Raw genomic sequence first — 16,525 nt, 5'->3', positions numbered from 1 at the left:
CACAGGGTTCGATTCAAGCTGCATGACAATCGGTTGCGCTTCTGCAATTTCGTAGCACAACATCTATCAAGCAATGGCTGATATTGGCTCAGGGTCTGACACAGGCCTTGGCTTTGGATCACCATCCAGCGCTGTAGTGTCAGCGTAGCAGGAACTGGAGTAGATCTTGGGGCCGTGGATTAAGTCTGTACTGGAGCCACTACAGCCACAGTAATGGTATCCAAGAGGACATATGGTACCAAGGAGGGACCTGCTAGCAGTAACCCAACAGGAGGCCACCCAGGTTCCTTGGGGCCCTGAGGTGCACCAGGCAGAGCCAGAAGTGCACTGAAAATTTCAAAAATGGCCTCTTTGAAGGCCTTGATCTGTTGTGGGGTTGAAAATAGCCCAGAAAACTCAGGAACGTATGGGCCAGCAGAGGATTCGGCTCAGTGATTGGCGACCTCAACAGAGTTCAACTTCTGCCTTTTCTTCAGAGTCAGGGTAGCGGGATAGGGTTGAGTCCTGCTTTGCTTTCTTATACTTGCACATGGACTTGAACTTATGGGCAAAGTTTGAGCCAGAGGAGAAGCACTGGCTAGAATGGTCTGTGATTGGGACCAAGTCCGGGCAGTGACTTGGAAGGGGAATGGGGCCGACCCAAGGGCCACAAGTTTTTGTGTTTGGTGACAACATGCTTCACCTCCCTGTTTCAAACTCCTTTTGGATGCATGAGGGCACTCTTATCACACAACGTACTGTCCTGTCCCAAGCCCAGGTGCCAAAGACACACTTTGTGTAGATCCATGAGTGATATCTGCTTCCTGCAGTCCTGGCACAGCTTGAATCTTGTCATATTTGGTGGGGACATCAGTCCCTGTGAAAATTTAAAAGTCATCAGAAGATACAACACTCTCAGGAGTGGAACACATTCGAAGACACACCGTATTTGTTGGAACCCTCACATATGTTGACGTATCCTGGCAGTCTGTCTTATTTGTGGGGCTTTTCCTATTGCACCTGTGAGTTGTAATACCATAATTGGAGATCTGAATAGTTAGAGACCAACACTCTGAGTCTGTCTTGCCTCTTCTGCATGTACAGAGGACAGGCTAAATATAGTATTTGTGCTGCTTTCTTTAACTATAACTACACCTAAACCATGCACTGCTTATGGTCAGACATTTTATATCACTCATGACACGTTAAATACCATCATTGATAAAGAAGTTTAACTTCACTCTTATCTTTGTTTTTTTCAGTGAATTTCTTATTTTTTTTTAACGCAAGGGAAGATCTTATTACTACATCTAACTATAACATTATTGTAAACTTTAGTTTTTCAGTGAATTTATCTGTTTTTTTATCATATTCAGCCAACATCCCTGCTGTGCACAGCCAGTGTGGGGATGGTCATTTCGCCTAGCCATGTCCCATGCAGGCCTCCCACAGACAGTCAATCCCTCCACTGTGCACAGCCAAAAGAGATGCACAGAGGAAGGTTGTCCACAGGGCCTGGCCTCTGGCCACACCCTGCCACCAACACCATTGATGGCAGCCAGTCCCCTGCTGTGTATGGCCTTTAGATGTGCACAACAGGGGTTAAACTACAAAGCCTGCAGCCAACACCTCACATGTGACCAACCCCGTGCAGTTCATGCCCGGGTTGGCCACAGGGCTTGGCCTCTGGCCCATCAAACTGATGATGATGGATAATTGTTTGTAAAGAAGTACCCTGGAGAATAATTTCCCTTTGCTATGAGATACAGCTCCAGAGAAAGGGTTTAGTGTTACAAACTAAAATACAAATGAAATTCACTAGTTACAGTATACTAAGTTAACTATAACTTATACACTCTGCAATGCACTGCTTATTACCACATATATTACACAACTTGTAACATGTTAAATGTCATAATTGATGTAACAATTACTAGGATTTTTTTTTTAAGTGAGCTAAGGTCTTATCACCATATCTAACCATAACGGAATTTTAAACATTGTGTTTTTTTCAGTGAACGTCTGGTTTTGTTTTTAACTTATGGAAAGATCTTATTACCATATCTAACAATAAAGTCACTTAAAAACTTTGATTGTTTTCAGTAAATTTCCGGGGTTTTTGATCATATTCAGCCAACTCATTTGCTGTGTACGGCCAGATACCTTGCACAGAGGGAGGTCAGCCAAAGGACCTGGCCTCTGGCCATGCTATGTATCCAAGAACATCAAAAGGGGCCAACCCCCTTTGCACATTGCTGAAGGTTGTATAGAGCAGAGGGCTGACCACAGGATCTGGCCATCTGAGAGTCTGACCACCAGCTTGGTTCTGTGATCATTGTCCCAGCAGACGGGCAAACCCTTGCTCCCCAAGGCTGAAGAAAATGCAGTGCTGGAGTTGGCCTCATGGCCTGGCTCCTTGCTAGTTTTCAAATTACTAAAGTTTGGTATGGAAGTAGTGCTCAGTGTTACACAAGGCAGAGGCTGAGCGCATCTGATGTGGGTTACAGAGGTATGGTTGAAAGGAGGTTGTAGCTTAAAGCAAAAAATCCAAGTTCCAAAAAATCAGTGAGAAAGGCCATAGCTGCTGTTGACAATAGATTATCCACCAATAAATATAGTTGTAATAGGAATTCTGTTTAGCACGTCCATTTATAACGGGTGCATGTTTATTTCCAGAGGTTTGATGAAGATTTTTAGGCATTGCAGATTTTAGAATGATATAGAATGCAAGGTGGCCCACTTAGAAGTGGTTTATCTCACACTAGTGTTATAAGCTGGCCATAAGGTTCTATGCCAATTGTGCCCATCTCAGGACTGTGTGAGTACTGTATTTACATAAACTATGGAGGGTTGTCCATAGGGCCTCACAGAAAGTATCTTTTCAGTGGTAAATTTATACATATAAACCTCTTCACTTAAAATTGCAGGTCATGTGAAGTCTGTGAAGGTTAATTCCATTAAGGTTGATAGAATATTGTCTACAGGTGTAGCGCATTGAATTACTACAAGTCCACAAACACTATAGGATGTTGTCACAATGACTGTATGATGTCATCAGTAGTGTTCTGAATGATGTCATCGGAGATGTCATGAGTGAGTTTATCACATAAGCAGAGCATGGTGGGATGAAAATTATAGTTATCTCAAGCTATAAGTGGTGAACTTCAGTGTTTTTTTTTTTTAGGGTTTTTCAATGTTGAGTAACATAATTTTAACCTTTTTCAGTGAATTTCTTAAGTTTTTTTTTTAACATAAGGGAAGACCTTATTACAATACCCAACTATAACATCACTTAAACCTTTGGCTTGTTTCATTAAATTCTGTTTTTTGTTATCATATTCAGCTATTTCCCCCACTGTACACGGTCTGTGCACAGCGAGAGGTTGGCTCAGGACCTGGCATCTTGCCAGTACCTACACCCAACCCGTGCTGGAGGCCAACCCCCGCTGATTATAGTCTTTGAGGGTGGCCACACAGTCTAGCCTCTGGCCAGCCCCTGCACCCAAAGTCCCACAGGAAGTCCACCCATGTTGCACATGGCTGAAGGCCATGCACATCGCTAGGATGTCTGCAGGGTCTGGCCTGCACCAAACCCCAAATGAAGGCAGCCAACCCCCACAGATGCTCATCCCTTCACAGACACCCAACTCACATTTTATTTTTATTTCCTTTAAAAAAAAAAAAATCTTGGCAACGCGGTACTTCTGTGGTACTGGCGGCCATGCGTCACCTCTATATCACCACGGTGCCATGGAAGCTCGCTAGCTGAAGCTTGCACAGTACCGGGGTCCCATAGAGGTGATATTTGTGGGATACGAAGGCCATGCTGGGTCACGTGGGAGCAGCACAGTACTGGCGGCATAGTAAAAAAAACTACTTTGTAATTTTTTCACCAGAGGGCGGATCCCTCAGATCACCTTCCCCCATAAGTGCTAAGGGGTCAGGGCGTCCCTACTCTGTCCCACAGAACCTTTTTTAAAAAACACTTCTTGGACATGGGGACCAAGCCCGCGAGTCCTGTAATGGTGGACACAACATTTTCTCTGGGTTGTGGCCAGCTAATCAGAACATTTAGTACCACAGTCCCAAAATAACTGACAGGAAAAAAAGCTCAATGGACAATCAGTGGCCCCTAATTTTCAAATGTACTATATGGCAGGACTCCTGCAGATCTAGCCATCCAGAAATACATATTGTTTATCCACTTCATGACCACCCTGAGCACCTCTTAAAATTCACATTTCTCAAAAAAACGGATGAAAGGATTTACACCAAATCACAAACAGCACACTTTCGGAGTACAGTTCAAACATTTTACCAAATTTGGTGTAATTCCGTTAAACCATTATTTCTTCAGCTATGAACGCTTTGTCCTATAAGAATTAACATTGGAAATCTATGTTTTGGGATCACTCAGTCCTTTCCAGGAAGGAGCTAAGGTAGAAGCTTGCTGATGACCTTTAATGTGGTGCTGCTCTCTCCCACTTTCTCCCACCTTAATCCCAATTGTTGTATAGCTATTTTAGCCATGATTTTATACACGCTATTTTAGCAACTAGGCCTGCCGCTGTGCTCTTTAGCCCAGTTACATCATATTCAGTTTCAGTTTATTTTTCTAGCATAGGACACGTTTGCAGGGATGTTTAATTTTCTTTATCTAGTTCTTCTTTCACCTAGGAAAGCATTGCATTTCTAGCAGGACATTCTTTTCTCTTTGTGCTTTGCTCAAGGCTGCAGCCAGATAGAGTTGCCGGCAGAGTGGTAGGCTGAGTCTCCAACATTCACAGAAACACACACATCCTTACGTGGGGACATTTTCTCAGAACATCAGCTGTTTTATTATAAAAATACTTCTCTGCCCCCATACACGTTAGAGGGAGATTCCAGCCAGATTACCATAACTGCATGCTGATTGCTGATTGCCAATTGCCTTCGCTACAGCTGCTTGCTTAGACTACCGGATTCCCTGGCCTACACGGGGATGGTGTCTTTCTAGACAAAAGGCTTCCTTGCTCAGGTATAGGGGATGATGTCTTCCCAGGGGGAAACCTGAATGGCGGATTAGGGCTTACCATGCTCTGCTCTAACATAGCTTAGGTAGAAACCACATATATTACTCCTAGTGACAGAACGGTGGGACTGTTTTTGTGCTTCACTCTTCTTGTCACCATTTTGCTTCTAGCGTGTTTTGTCATCCTAGTTATTGCAAGTCATATCATTTTATCTAAGATGCAGTTAATTCAATAAACCTTATTGAACCATTCCCTGCCCTCTGTTTGTCTTTGCATATATGAGATGATTGTAGCTGAGAGGTAAGGATGAGATCTGATTGACCACGATTCCCTTGAGGAGTCAATTCTGTCATGCGCCGGGTTGCCACAATCCTCCCTGCTCTTGGGCAGAGATGAGGCTCTGCTCGTTAGTTAGTATTAAAACCCGGATTAGGGCGACAGTTGTCACATGGTTTTTGTGAATTAAATTTGTGTAAAAATGAAGTTTTTAAAAGCTTTAAGAAGTGTGTTGAGAGGAGATGTTTTTATTCCAGTTAGAGAGGGTGAGCCTACTCCACCTGAGGGTACACCAGCATTTGTAGAAATGGAGGAAAAGGGAGGTTCAGCATGTCTTTGGGTAAACTAGTGGTGCAAAATAACTAAGAAGGAAGGTATCTTAGCTGTCTCCTGTTAGGGAACTTTTAATTTAAGAGTATCAGAGAATCTGAGGAGGGTGTTATATGAATTGAAATCCATTCCTAGACCTGCACAATTTGAAGCACTTGCCATTTGGGAATTAGTTGCAAGGCAGAAAAAAGCTCAGGAATTTGAGAGGAGCATGAGGAAAGCAGGAAAGACGTTGGCAGAAGCTAGACGGGATGGGGAGCAGAGAATGTGGAGAGCAGATACATTAAATACAGTGAAATTATTTCCAGCAATAACATAGGAAGGTGATGGAGGTGTCAGATCTAAAGCCAAAAAGAAATCTGCAGAAGACCTAGAACAGAAATTAGATGGGTACAAAAGGGTAACAGCCACTGAAAGTGATTTAGATGATGAATTTATAACTCAACTTTTGCAGAATCGTCCTCCACCATATAATGCAGTTGAATCAGTAATTCAGAATGTAGTTCTGTGTAATGCCACAGCCCCTGTTGTACAAAGCCAGGTTCCAATAGCTCCAAATGTATCTACTGCTGCTGGGGGGGAGAGTGGCTAGCCATCCAAGATGGTGGATGCGTAGAGGGTTGGCTCCCAGACCCAATAATCATAGCTAATCTGACTTATGGGGAGCCCCTGATTAGAATACCAATGGCATCATAATTGCTAGCTGCTCTGTCGAACTGATTGCGACAGCGGGCAGTGTCCGGAGTTCCGAGAAGAACCTTCTGAAACCGTTGGCTTTGTGGCTGCCCAGGCCGTGGCAAGTATAGAGCTGCAGGACTACCTTCCCAGGGGCTGGACTGTGCTGCCTCGTGTTGCTGTGGCTGCCTGGAGTGGATCAGTGAGAGGGGATGCAGCTGGCGTGGGCTCTAGTTGCCGCAAGAGACCTGGGGGACCTGTCTGCAGTAGTGGAGCGTATGGAACTGAGTGTGATCTGGGACTGGCCGAGGCGCGGCCTTCCCCTGCCTCCACTTTAGCAGCGACTGTCGAACACCTCAGCACGGCTCGCCGGACACCCAGAACTGGGTCAAGAATGTTTATTACAGGTTACCAAAAGGTTGGTATGGCACATACTATTAAGGAGTGTTTTTTTCCAAAAATATACCAAGTAGACAACATTGACAATCCAGCAGGGAATGAGAGTTCTAAGATGAGGATTAAAAGAGGAGCAAGTAATTCAGAGATTACTGGAAATATGTTTGGAGCTTTTATTCCATCAGTAGGAGTGATCTTAAATGACATTAAAATAAGGAAGTTATAAACCATTGTAGATAAGATGTCAACTGATTTTTCAGGTGCAATACTCTTGATGGATACAGGAGTGGTAGCAGTAAGATCAATGGTTTTGCTGAATCACCTTGCGTTAGACATCCTTTTAGCAAAGGAAGGCAGAGGCTGTACATGCATACTTGACAACAGTAAAGAGATAAGACGATGCCTTTCTAATCTGCTGAGTCTGAAAAATGACTTGAATGATCTGAAACAAACGAATATTCGGGAAACAGTGGGTGAAGGATTCTCTAAAGCAGAATCTTGGGTTGGAGAGTTAGGAAATGGATTTGTGAGAATGATCCCGAAACCTTTATTGATTGTGATGGTGTACATAATTTGTGCACTTGCACTTTACAAGTCTTATAATTTCTAGAAGAGACAAACAGCAAAGAATATCCTTAGAAGGGAAGAGACTGAAATGGAAAATATGAGAAACAGATATTACAAGACCATGAACAGAATTGAAAATTACCGCAGACCTAGACCTCTGTGTTGTCATACTACACAATTTTGAATTGTCTCATTGGAAATGAGAATGTCCTTTTGTGATGGCACAAATTGCCTTCAGAGGAGGGACTGATAGAGATCAAATTTTACTAATACATTAGTGACGCAGAAGTTAGCATATGGTGACTTATAAACCTTCATTCAATAGCCTAATAGAGAAATTAACACAAAATGTAAAAACATGCACGTTTGAATTATGGTGGACAATATGACTTACATTTGTATTTGGCATCGAATTTTATCATGAAAGATGTTGTGCATTTCTATTCGAGTGAATTACTGACATGAAATACTATCAAAGTATTAATCTTAGAAGAAAATAGTAGAAATTAAAATATATGAATAGAATGAAACAAACATGAATTAATCATACTTATACTGATTGAAATTAATTTATTAATATGAGTTACATGTTTACAGAGAAATTTATGCACCTTTAAACTATGTCCTAATATGTTGTGAATATTGTTTGTAATTATTAATTTGCTTTGCATATTTAATTCAAATTGTAAGGTGCACAATATGATATATGTGTTAATAGTCTTAATATGTATTTAAGCTTTCTTAGCTAGACTAGGCCTGAAGATTCATTTTTTTGCAGCAGTAGAGGAAAGTACCGATTCATTCTGTCTCCTTTGACCTGAATTCATTTCTAGGTTGCTGAAGTGTTGGTGAATGTCTTATTGTATTAAAGACAGAGAACATGGCTTGATAAATAACAGATGTAACAGTATTTGTTCTAACTGTCGAACAAGACAGGAAGCCTTATTAAATTTGTATGAGAACTGTTAGAATCATCCAGCGAGCAAGTTGCAATTGACCAATAAATGTTATAATTTGGGGGAAGTGTGTGAATTCATCAAGATGACTATGCATCTTCCCTGAGAGTATCCAGAATAGTTGCAAATCTGTTGTAGGTTTAAAATTCTAATTGGGTGTTGGCTAATATGCGCAAGATGGGCCCATCTGGAAGACCAATCAGAAACGCATGGACATTTCTAGTTAGGGAGAGACTTTTGAAACTTTTTTAGTCAGTTGAGTAGAGTCGAAACTTGCTGATGACCATTGATGTGGTGTTTTTTTTTTTTTTTTTTTTTTTTTTTTTTTTCTCTCTCCCTCTCCCTCTCCCTCTCCCTCTCCCTCCCTCTCTCTCTCTCTCTCTCTCTCTCTCTCTCTCTCCCTCTCTCTCTCTCTCCCTCTCCCTCTCCCTCTCCCTCTCCCTCTCCCTCTTCCCCCCCCCCCCCCCCCCCCTATGGCTGTTAGGTGTCTTCTGAAGCATTAAAATTATCCCTTCTAATTGTCCCACTTACTGATGCTTTTCAGTATTAATATGCCCAATAAATTCTGACCAGCAGACCTGCCCCATGTGCAGCTCGTGTTCTGCACTGCCCTTAATGCTGCTGTCTACTGGTGCTAAGAAACAGTGAATGCTCTTATCGATGAATCGTTCCTGTCTGCTGTCCGTTGAGGAGAGTTATAATCTATAATGTGGTTTCTCGTTCCCTTTTTAGCTTAGATGATTACACCAGTGCATTTTCATTGTGAGTTGCCCTATTTAGATGATTTCCCAAGGTATTTGTGTCTTTTGTTTTGTTTTGCATACATGTGCTAGCCCGTCCCCTCACATGCAAGTCCAAATTCGAATTAGAGATAAGGATGACCAGCTCTGACAACTGATTGTTATTAACTGAATTTGATGATCTACTGATGTCACCATCATCTGCTTTGAAATCTGATTATAATGTGCATATTATAGTTTTGTTAATTTGTGTTATCATTTTGGAGTGTGTAATAATACTGATGTTTAGTAGGCTAAATCTCTTTTGACGTTTTGGTCAACCTGTGATTTTCATGTATGCCTTTAACATAGTTTTGTGCACCATTTACATTACATTAACTTTGAGGTTGTAAGAAAGCTTTGAAACTTTATTTAGTTTGGAGTTTATATTGTGGTAGAATTGGTCATGGTGTTCAAAATTGTTTATACTTCTCATGTTATTGATCTGTGTAAAAGAATCTAATTACCACACTTTTCACTGAGTCCAAAGATCAGGTCGACTTCTAGTAGGTGGGATAAGTTATGGTGTCTCACCAGAGCACGTGCGGTTTCTGAACCCGAGGTGGGAAGAAGACGTAATTGAGCACAGTGTTCACTGCAGGCTAGAATTTGCTATAAATGTCTTGGATGCATTTATTACAACATTCCCAAAAAACAGCATAAGAAGATTGCAGCCATCATTTGCAATCATTTTGTGTCAACTGGCATATTCCAAATCCCTTTCTCCTTACCACCACGGAAAGTCAACAGTTGGGTTATTTGGGGTTGGGTTATAAACAATCTCTCCGACCCTTTTACTTAATGTTTGGTTGCTACAAAAAGACAACACTTCTCATGCACATTAGTACTGCAGACAATACAATATCTTCAGATGTCAAAGTGAGCAACATTAATGTTCTTATTCATTACACCTTTTTGTATCATATCGGTCACTGGTACGAAAAGGGCTAACGGCCCCAATGTCTAAACACAAACATGACGCTGTCCAAAATCCCTTTGTTCTAGTTCATTAATGCTCCAATTTATCCTCTGCCTATCAGCACACCCCGCTTCCACAAACATATTTCCTTCCTTGATTTATTGGTTCTTTTCAACATGTTTTATCCAAAGGATTGGAGGGTTATTGATGCCCTGACCTGGAGGCTCAAGGAAGCCTCTCATATTAAGTTGTGTCAAAACTAAGATGTAAGATGACGATTGGGTTAACAGCCAGTCGCCATTTGAGGCTAGTTGCGAGCTGAACGATCATCCAACTATTAGGTAAAATATATTATTTGTGTAGGGTCAGTGAACTGTATCATTCATTTCTTAGAGAATAACTCCCAGGTGTTACTAACAAAACAGCAAAAACAAATATATATTATTTCTCCCTTCTATTTATATTCATATGAAGGTTTGTCCTGGTCTTTTGAGGTTATGTCTGCCTGGACATTTGAAGCTGTGTCTGAGAATTTAGGATTGTGCATAGATTTTTAGGGAGTCACATTGGAATTCGAGTCCTAAACATGAATTTGGGTACTTCATAGCTTCCTTCTGGTATAACATAACAAAGCTCATGAAGCATCAGATCTGCAGCCTGGTTAATATGCAGATGAGAACAGTAATTGACCTTTAATAGGTTTTACTACCTCATTCATATATTAGCTCTTTTATTATATTCGTTATGTAGAATATCACTTCCTACCTCAGTGATAGCAGTTTCTGTAATTTCATCATGGTCAAATTTCAATTGATGCGATTTCCTGTCTTGGCACTGGGGTAAATGTCATGTGATATGGGTCTCTGAAGTCATGGGGAGGTCATGATATCACTTTTGCTACAGCTACCATTTTGGTGAATGGACGTCCACGGTGGATCTTGTTACCACAAGCCACTCACCTTACACTGGATGTACATGGTGTGGGGGAGACCCTCGTTGTCCTGGGTTATGATCTGCATCATGTTCTGCTGCTGGAAGGCGTTCTCATCCACTCGCTCAACTGCACAGATCCGGTTCACGGGGATGGAGGAGCGCACCTGCAACAAGAAAAAGGATGAGAGGACGGTCCAGCCACGGCACAGGGAAACACCTACCACAGAACTATCAACTCAAACAACGTACAACACAACAGCACTGGAAAGCACCAGCTACAGAACTATCAAGGCAAGAACACAGCAATATTAATACTGGAAAGCATCAACCACAGAACTATCATCTCAAAGAATTCATCAACAGCAGCATTCGAGCCACAGAAAGAGCAACACAAAGAAACTACCAACAGCATCACTAAGAAACACCAGCTGCGGAACTACCAACTCAAAGAATGCACCAACAACAGCCTGGGAAGCATCAGCCACAGAAAGGTTAACTTAAAGGAACGAACAGCACTAGGAGCTCAGATAAAAAACTGGAACGCTCACTATCTGCGAAAAGCAAGCAACAGGAACCTCAAATGGAAGGTGAAGCCAAACCACATAACTCTCAAATGAAGTATAATTAAAGCAGCTGAAAGGATGTAACATTTACAGGGCTAAAAATGGGCCACATACCTACAGCACTATCAGCTTAAAGCAAAACTAGGGCAGCCATGGAACTACCTGAAGAAGAATCAACCACAGCACTTTCAAAGGAGACACTAGCCACAGTACCTTCGATACAGCTGAAACATCACCCTCAGTGTCATCACAGGAAGAACTAGCCTCAGCAATACCAACTACATAAAACACAAGCACAGCTCGCTCGGGTCACAGACAACAGAAGCAACAGCATCATCAGTTCAAATTAAGCGTAAACCACAGCACTGTCAAGGTAGCACAAGTCTCAGCAATGCCAGCTGAAAGGAAGTGTCAGCCACAGCTCTAACAATTCAAATGATGCACAAGCAACAACATCTTCAAGGAAACAAAAGCTACTGCACTATATGAGTGGGAGGAGGAAGCAGTCACAGCACTAACAATACAAATGAAGAACAAACAATACCATGATGACCAAATTAAGAACAAACAGTACCAAGAAGGGACGCACCAGCCACACCAAACCCAGCTCAAAGGAAGCATCAGCCACAGCACTTTCAGTTCCAAGGAAGCACAGGCCACAGTACTATCAAAGGAAACATCAACCAAACACCAGTGCCAGTTAAACTGAAGATTAGTCACATCGCTATCAGCTCAAAGGAAGCACTGCCTCTCTGCTATGCACTCAAAGGGAGAACCAATCAGGGCACTACCAGGTTGAAATAGCAACACAACTAATTCAACGGCAGCACTAGTCACAACATTATCAGTTCAAAGGAAGTATCCAGCCACAACGCTAGAAAAGGAAGTACTACCAGGAACCTATCATATCCAAAGGAACATCAGTCAAAGCACTGTCAGCTCAAAGTAAGCAGTACTGACAGCGTCATCATCTCACAGAAAGCACACACTAGCACAACACTAGCACCTAAAATGAAAATACCCGCTGTGGTACAGGCAGCTCAAAGAAAGTGCCCTTCAGAGTACTATGAGTGCAAAGTAACCTTCAGTCATAGCAGTGTGAAAGAATGCACTATTACAGGGGAAGCCAGCCACAACGCTATTGAGGGAAGCGCCGTTCATAACAGTACTATCGGAAGCATTTACCAACAGCACTATCATCACAAACGAAGCATCCATTTCAGCACTATAATCACAAAGAAAGTATTCACCACAGTACTATCAAAGGAAACATGAGCTTAAAGGAATCACTAACTGCAAAACCATCCACTAAACAAAATCAAAGTTAACTGCACTGTTAGCTTAGAGGAAGCACCTACTATAGCTCCATCTACTCACAGGCAGCAGCCAGCAACCACAGTAATAAAAGAAAGCACTACCACAAAACAATTTGTTGAAAAGAAACAATAACCACAGTGTTATCAGCTTAATGTGAGCACCAACCACAGCCCAGTTCTCTAAAAGGAAACAGCGCTGCAACACTAGCAGCTGAAGGAAGCCTCCACAACCGCAATTCTAGATCTAAGGAGGCACTCATGTTGGAGCATAAATTTTAGTAATGCTTTAGTGGCACAGACGTCAGCACTAGGCGACATTTATATTCGCATTTAAAAGCTCAACGTAGACAATTGCACTAACATGTATTTTAAAAGTGTACACGTTTTAATTTGTGGTGAACGTTGTGCCTACCATGGCAGATGTTGTTCCTACCAGAACTGACGAAATGCTAACATGATTTAACAATGCTGAAATATAATAATCATAAAAAAGAATTATTATGAGTAGAAATTAATATGATTTATGTTGATGTATGATTAATTAGTTTAAAGTTACATATGTGCAGAAAAATAAATGCACATGATTGTCATATCTAGTGTAATGCTATAGTAAAGATTGTAATTAATATTGCAATGTCTTTGCCTATTTTATGATATATTATTAATGATGAATTCATAAGTTTGATTATTATGTATGTTTTAGTAATGACAATATGAATGCATTTAATTTCTTGTGTTAGCATAACTAGGCCTGAAGTTTTCACATTGCAGTAACATGAAATGTCGAGTCATCTTCTTTTTCTCTAGCATTAAGTTTTTCATTAGTTTATTTCATTTGAAGAGTAAAGAGTCCTATTGCATTATGTGTAAGTTTTTTCCCCACTGACCTTGACTATGGTACATCGAAAGCTGGAGAGTTGGAATCAAGACAGATCCTATCGTTTAAACTATCTGGTCTTATGAGAACCATTGGAGCTGTCGTGAGCCATGGTAAGATGTTGGAATGTATCAAGTAATGTACATAGTTGCTAGTTGTGGCCAGTGTCACACAGAAGGAGAGATGACTTCACCCAGACCTGGGAATTTTCATTGTTGTTGCAAATCCATCTCTTGTTTTAACTTTCATTGGATATTGTCCTTTTTGCATAATGTGGACTCACTGAACTGACCAATTGAATTGTTTTGCATATTTTAGAATAAGGACAGATATTCTAAGTTTTAGTCAGTCCTCTCTTGATTCTTGTTCAGTAGCAGAGCCCCTTTGCATCTTGAACTGCTAACTTGTCCCATTGGACTTTTCCTGTTTCCTATGTGCAGCCCGTGTTCTGCACTTTCCCCCAGATGGGCCTTTTAATAGATTTTGATGAAGATTCACTGCTTTCTCAACAAACCTGAATAGTATGTTGACCGCAGGAAAGATATATTCAATTGAAATGCTAATTTTGCTCCTGGTCATGATATGTTTAATTGAGTTAGCATGTTGACACCTGCCTATTTAAATTTTTCTTAGTTAGACTAATTTCGCCCAAGATAGATGATTTTTCTAAAATATTTTTGTCTTGATTTTCTTTTTGCTTTTTCCCCGCATGTGTTAGTCCGTTCTCGCACATGCTTGTCCTAATTTGCGAAAGTAGTAGGCTGCCCTACACCTTGTCTATCTAATTTGATGTATTCATTTGTGAAATTGGCTTGGCTAATCTCATCAACATATGATTTGAAGTCTGTTTCGGTTGCACAATTTTTTTCTTTGCCGTTATGTGTAATTGTTTTGGAATGCTTTATAATGCTGATATTGAGCGGATTAAATTTGTTTAGTAGATTTGGCCAGGCTATGGTTTTTCTCTATTTGTATAATCTGATTTTACGCACAATTTACATTACATTAGTTCTGTGGTTATGATAAAGCTTTGAAACTTTTCATAGATTGGAGTTCTGCTTCTGTGGCCACATTGATCATGGTGTTTACATTTATTGTTGTGTTGATTGAGTTTGGAATGATTTGTGTAGTTAACCATGCTCCTCACTGGGTCCAAATATTCCATCGACTTTGAGGAACGTGCTAACGAATCCTGATCGGGAGGAGAAAGCACATTAGCACTGGTCAAACAACCATCAGATACAGTACTATTAAAGGGTGCACCAGCCACACCATAAAAGGTCCAAAGAATCAAAGAATCACCAGTTCCAGTTCTACCAATTCAATGACAGCATCAGCCACAGCACCGTTGAGAGATACAAGCATGTTATTTTTTATGGCAAGGGAAGAAGGTTTGTACCAGCCTGAAGATATGTGTGGAATCTGGAAGACGGAGGGCTGGCACCTCTGCACATTAAAATGTATTACCAGGCCACCTTTCTCGACTGGCTCATTCAAGCTGCAACCACTAAGACTCACTCCAACCGCTTTTATCTTCAGTTGATGGTAAGTGAGGCTGATGTGAAGCTTACCTTCTTTTTAAAGGTACCAAAATTACCGAAGCATACTAGATACAAGCTACCTCACATTCTGGTCATTAGATTTGAGGAGATAAAACACAAGTTAGAGATTCCTCAATATCATCCATCTCTATGGCTAAGAGCTGCTCTCAGCTAGGGATACAGCTACAGATCTCAGCCATTGAGGCCTGGGAAAGTGTGGGGTATCACAAACTTGACGATTTTATGTTGGCTGGTGAAGTAAAGTCCAGGCAACAGTTCGTTTCCAACAATGATGTGATTGCCTCGAAATTAGCATTTGCTTTTTTACAAATTAGTCACTTTTAATGCGAAAGTGGGCAAGCATTTAGTGAGCTAGCTGAGAATATCGGTAAAGTCCATTTTGTGACCTGTCTCAAAGGAATTGGCAACTGTCAGCTGTGGTCAGAAATTGAGGGAAGAATTAGTTCCTCTACTTTTTGTCAAAGCTATAGCCTCCACAGATTGTAAGATCAACTGTTGCTTGTGGGCATGGTACAATCAAATGCCAGTGGAGCGAACTATAAAAGGATGTCTTTTTATTCGAAACAGATGCTGTATTATGCTCTGTCTCGAACCCATAAGATGCATTCTACTGGCTCAGCCACAGGCTTTAGATGTGGCAATATTAAGAGTGATTGGTTATACATTTGTTTCACATGTCCATTCCTATACCATTTCTGAGACCATATTTTCCAATTTATCATTCGTAAGCTTCAGGTCTACCTACGTCCAGACTCTTAAGGGGCATTATTTGGCATGACCTCCCCATCTAGGCAAATCACTGTACGGCAACATCAGTCTGTTTTCATTGCTTCACTAATTGCCAGATCTTTAATCTTACAAAAATGGAAATCCACTGATGTCCCTACTTTTAGCTAATGGTTAAGCAAGATGAAATGAGTGAAGCAGCTTGAAGATCTCTATGTGGCAACAATCGAAGCTAGGAAAAAAATCCGGAAAATTTGGTATGTTTTGCCTGAACTAGTCTTTTTTTTAAAGTGTGTAATGAATTTAGTTTCAGATGTTGTACGAGTTCTGTCATTATATGGATTTTGGAGCACCTCCTTTTTGTTCTTGCTTTTCCTGCTGACTGGAACTAACGTGATTCTACCTCTGCTACATCAATTTTCAAAAAGTATGCACATATAAATCCTGATAAATGTCTGTAATGAACCTTTTCTTTTTGAATAATTAAAAAAAAAATAGGTTGGAAAGCCTAAACAAAGAACTAATTTGTTTGACCAGATATCGGCCATTGTGACAATCAGACTCATTTGATCATTTCCAGTGTAACAACAACTGAAAAACCTAATAGTTACCTAACAAGTACCCCTCCTCCACACGGCATACCACTGAAACCAAAACCT

The 16,525-nt window shown here is 41.0% G+C and overlaps 1 protein-coding gene across 2 annotated transcripts in view; it reads right to left on the bottom strand.

Moving 5' to 3' along the window:
* The window catches only part of RASAL1 (RAS protein activator like 1), a 658,663-nt gene that overhangs the window by 66,911 nt on the left and 575,227 nt on the right, over nt 1-16,525 (bottom strand). For both annotated transcript variants that reach the window (XM_069214557.1, XM_069214558.1), the window contains exon 17: nt 10,849-10,986. In XM_069214557.1, the coding sequence (XP_069070658.1) occupies nt 10,849-10,986 (138 nt within the window). The remainder of the gene's footprint in view (nt 1-10,848; nt 10,987-16,525) is intronic.

Source organism: Pleurodeles waltl, chromosome 11, assembly GCF_031143425.1.
Source record: "Pleurodeles waltl isolate 20211129_DDA chromosome 11, aPleWal1.hap1.20221129, whole genome shotgun sequence".
In the NCBI taxonomy this organism is placed as follows: domain Eukaryota; kingdom Metazoa; phylum Chordata; class Amphibia; order Caudata; family Salamandridae; genus Pleurodeles; species Pleurodeles waltl.
This window is presented reverse-complemented; position numbering and strand designations above follow the sequence as displayed.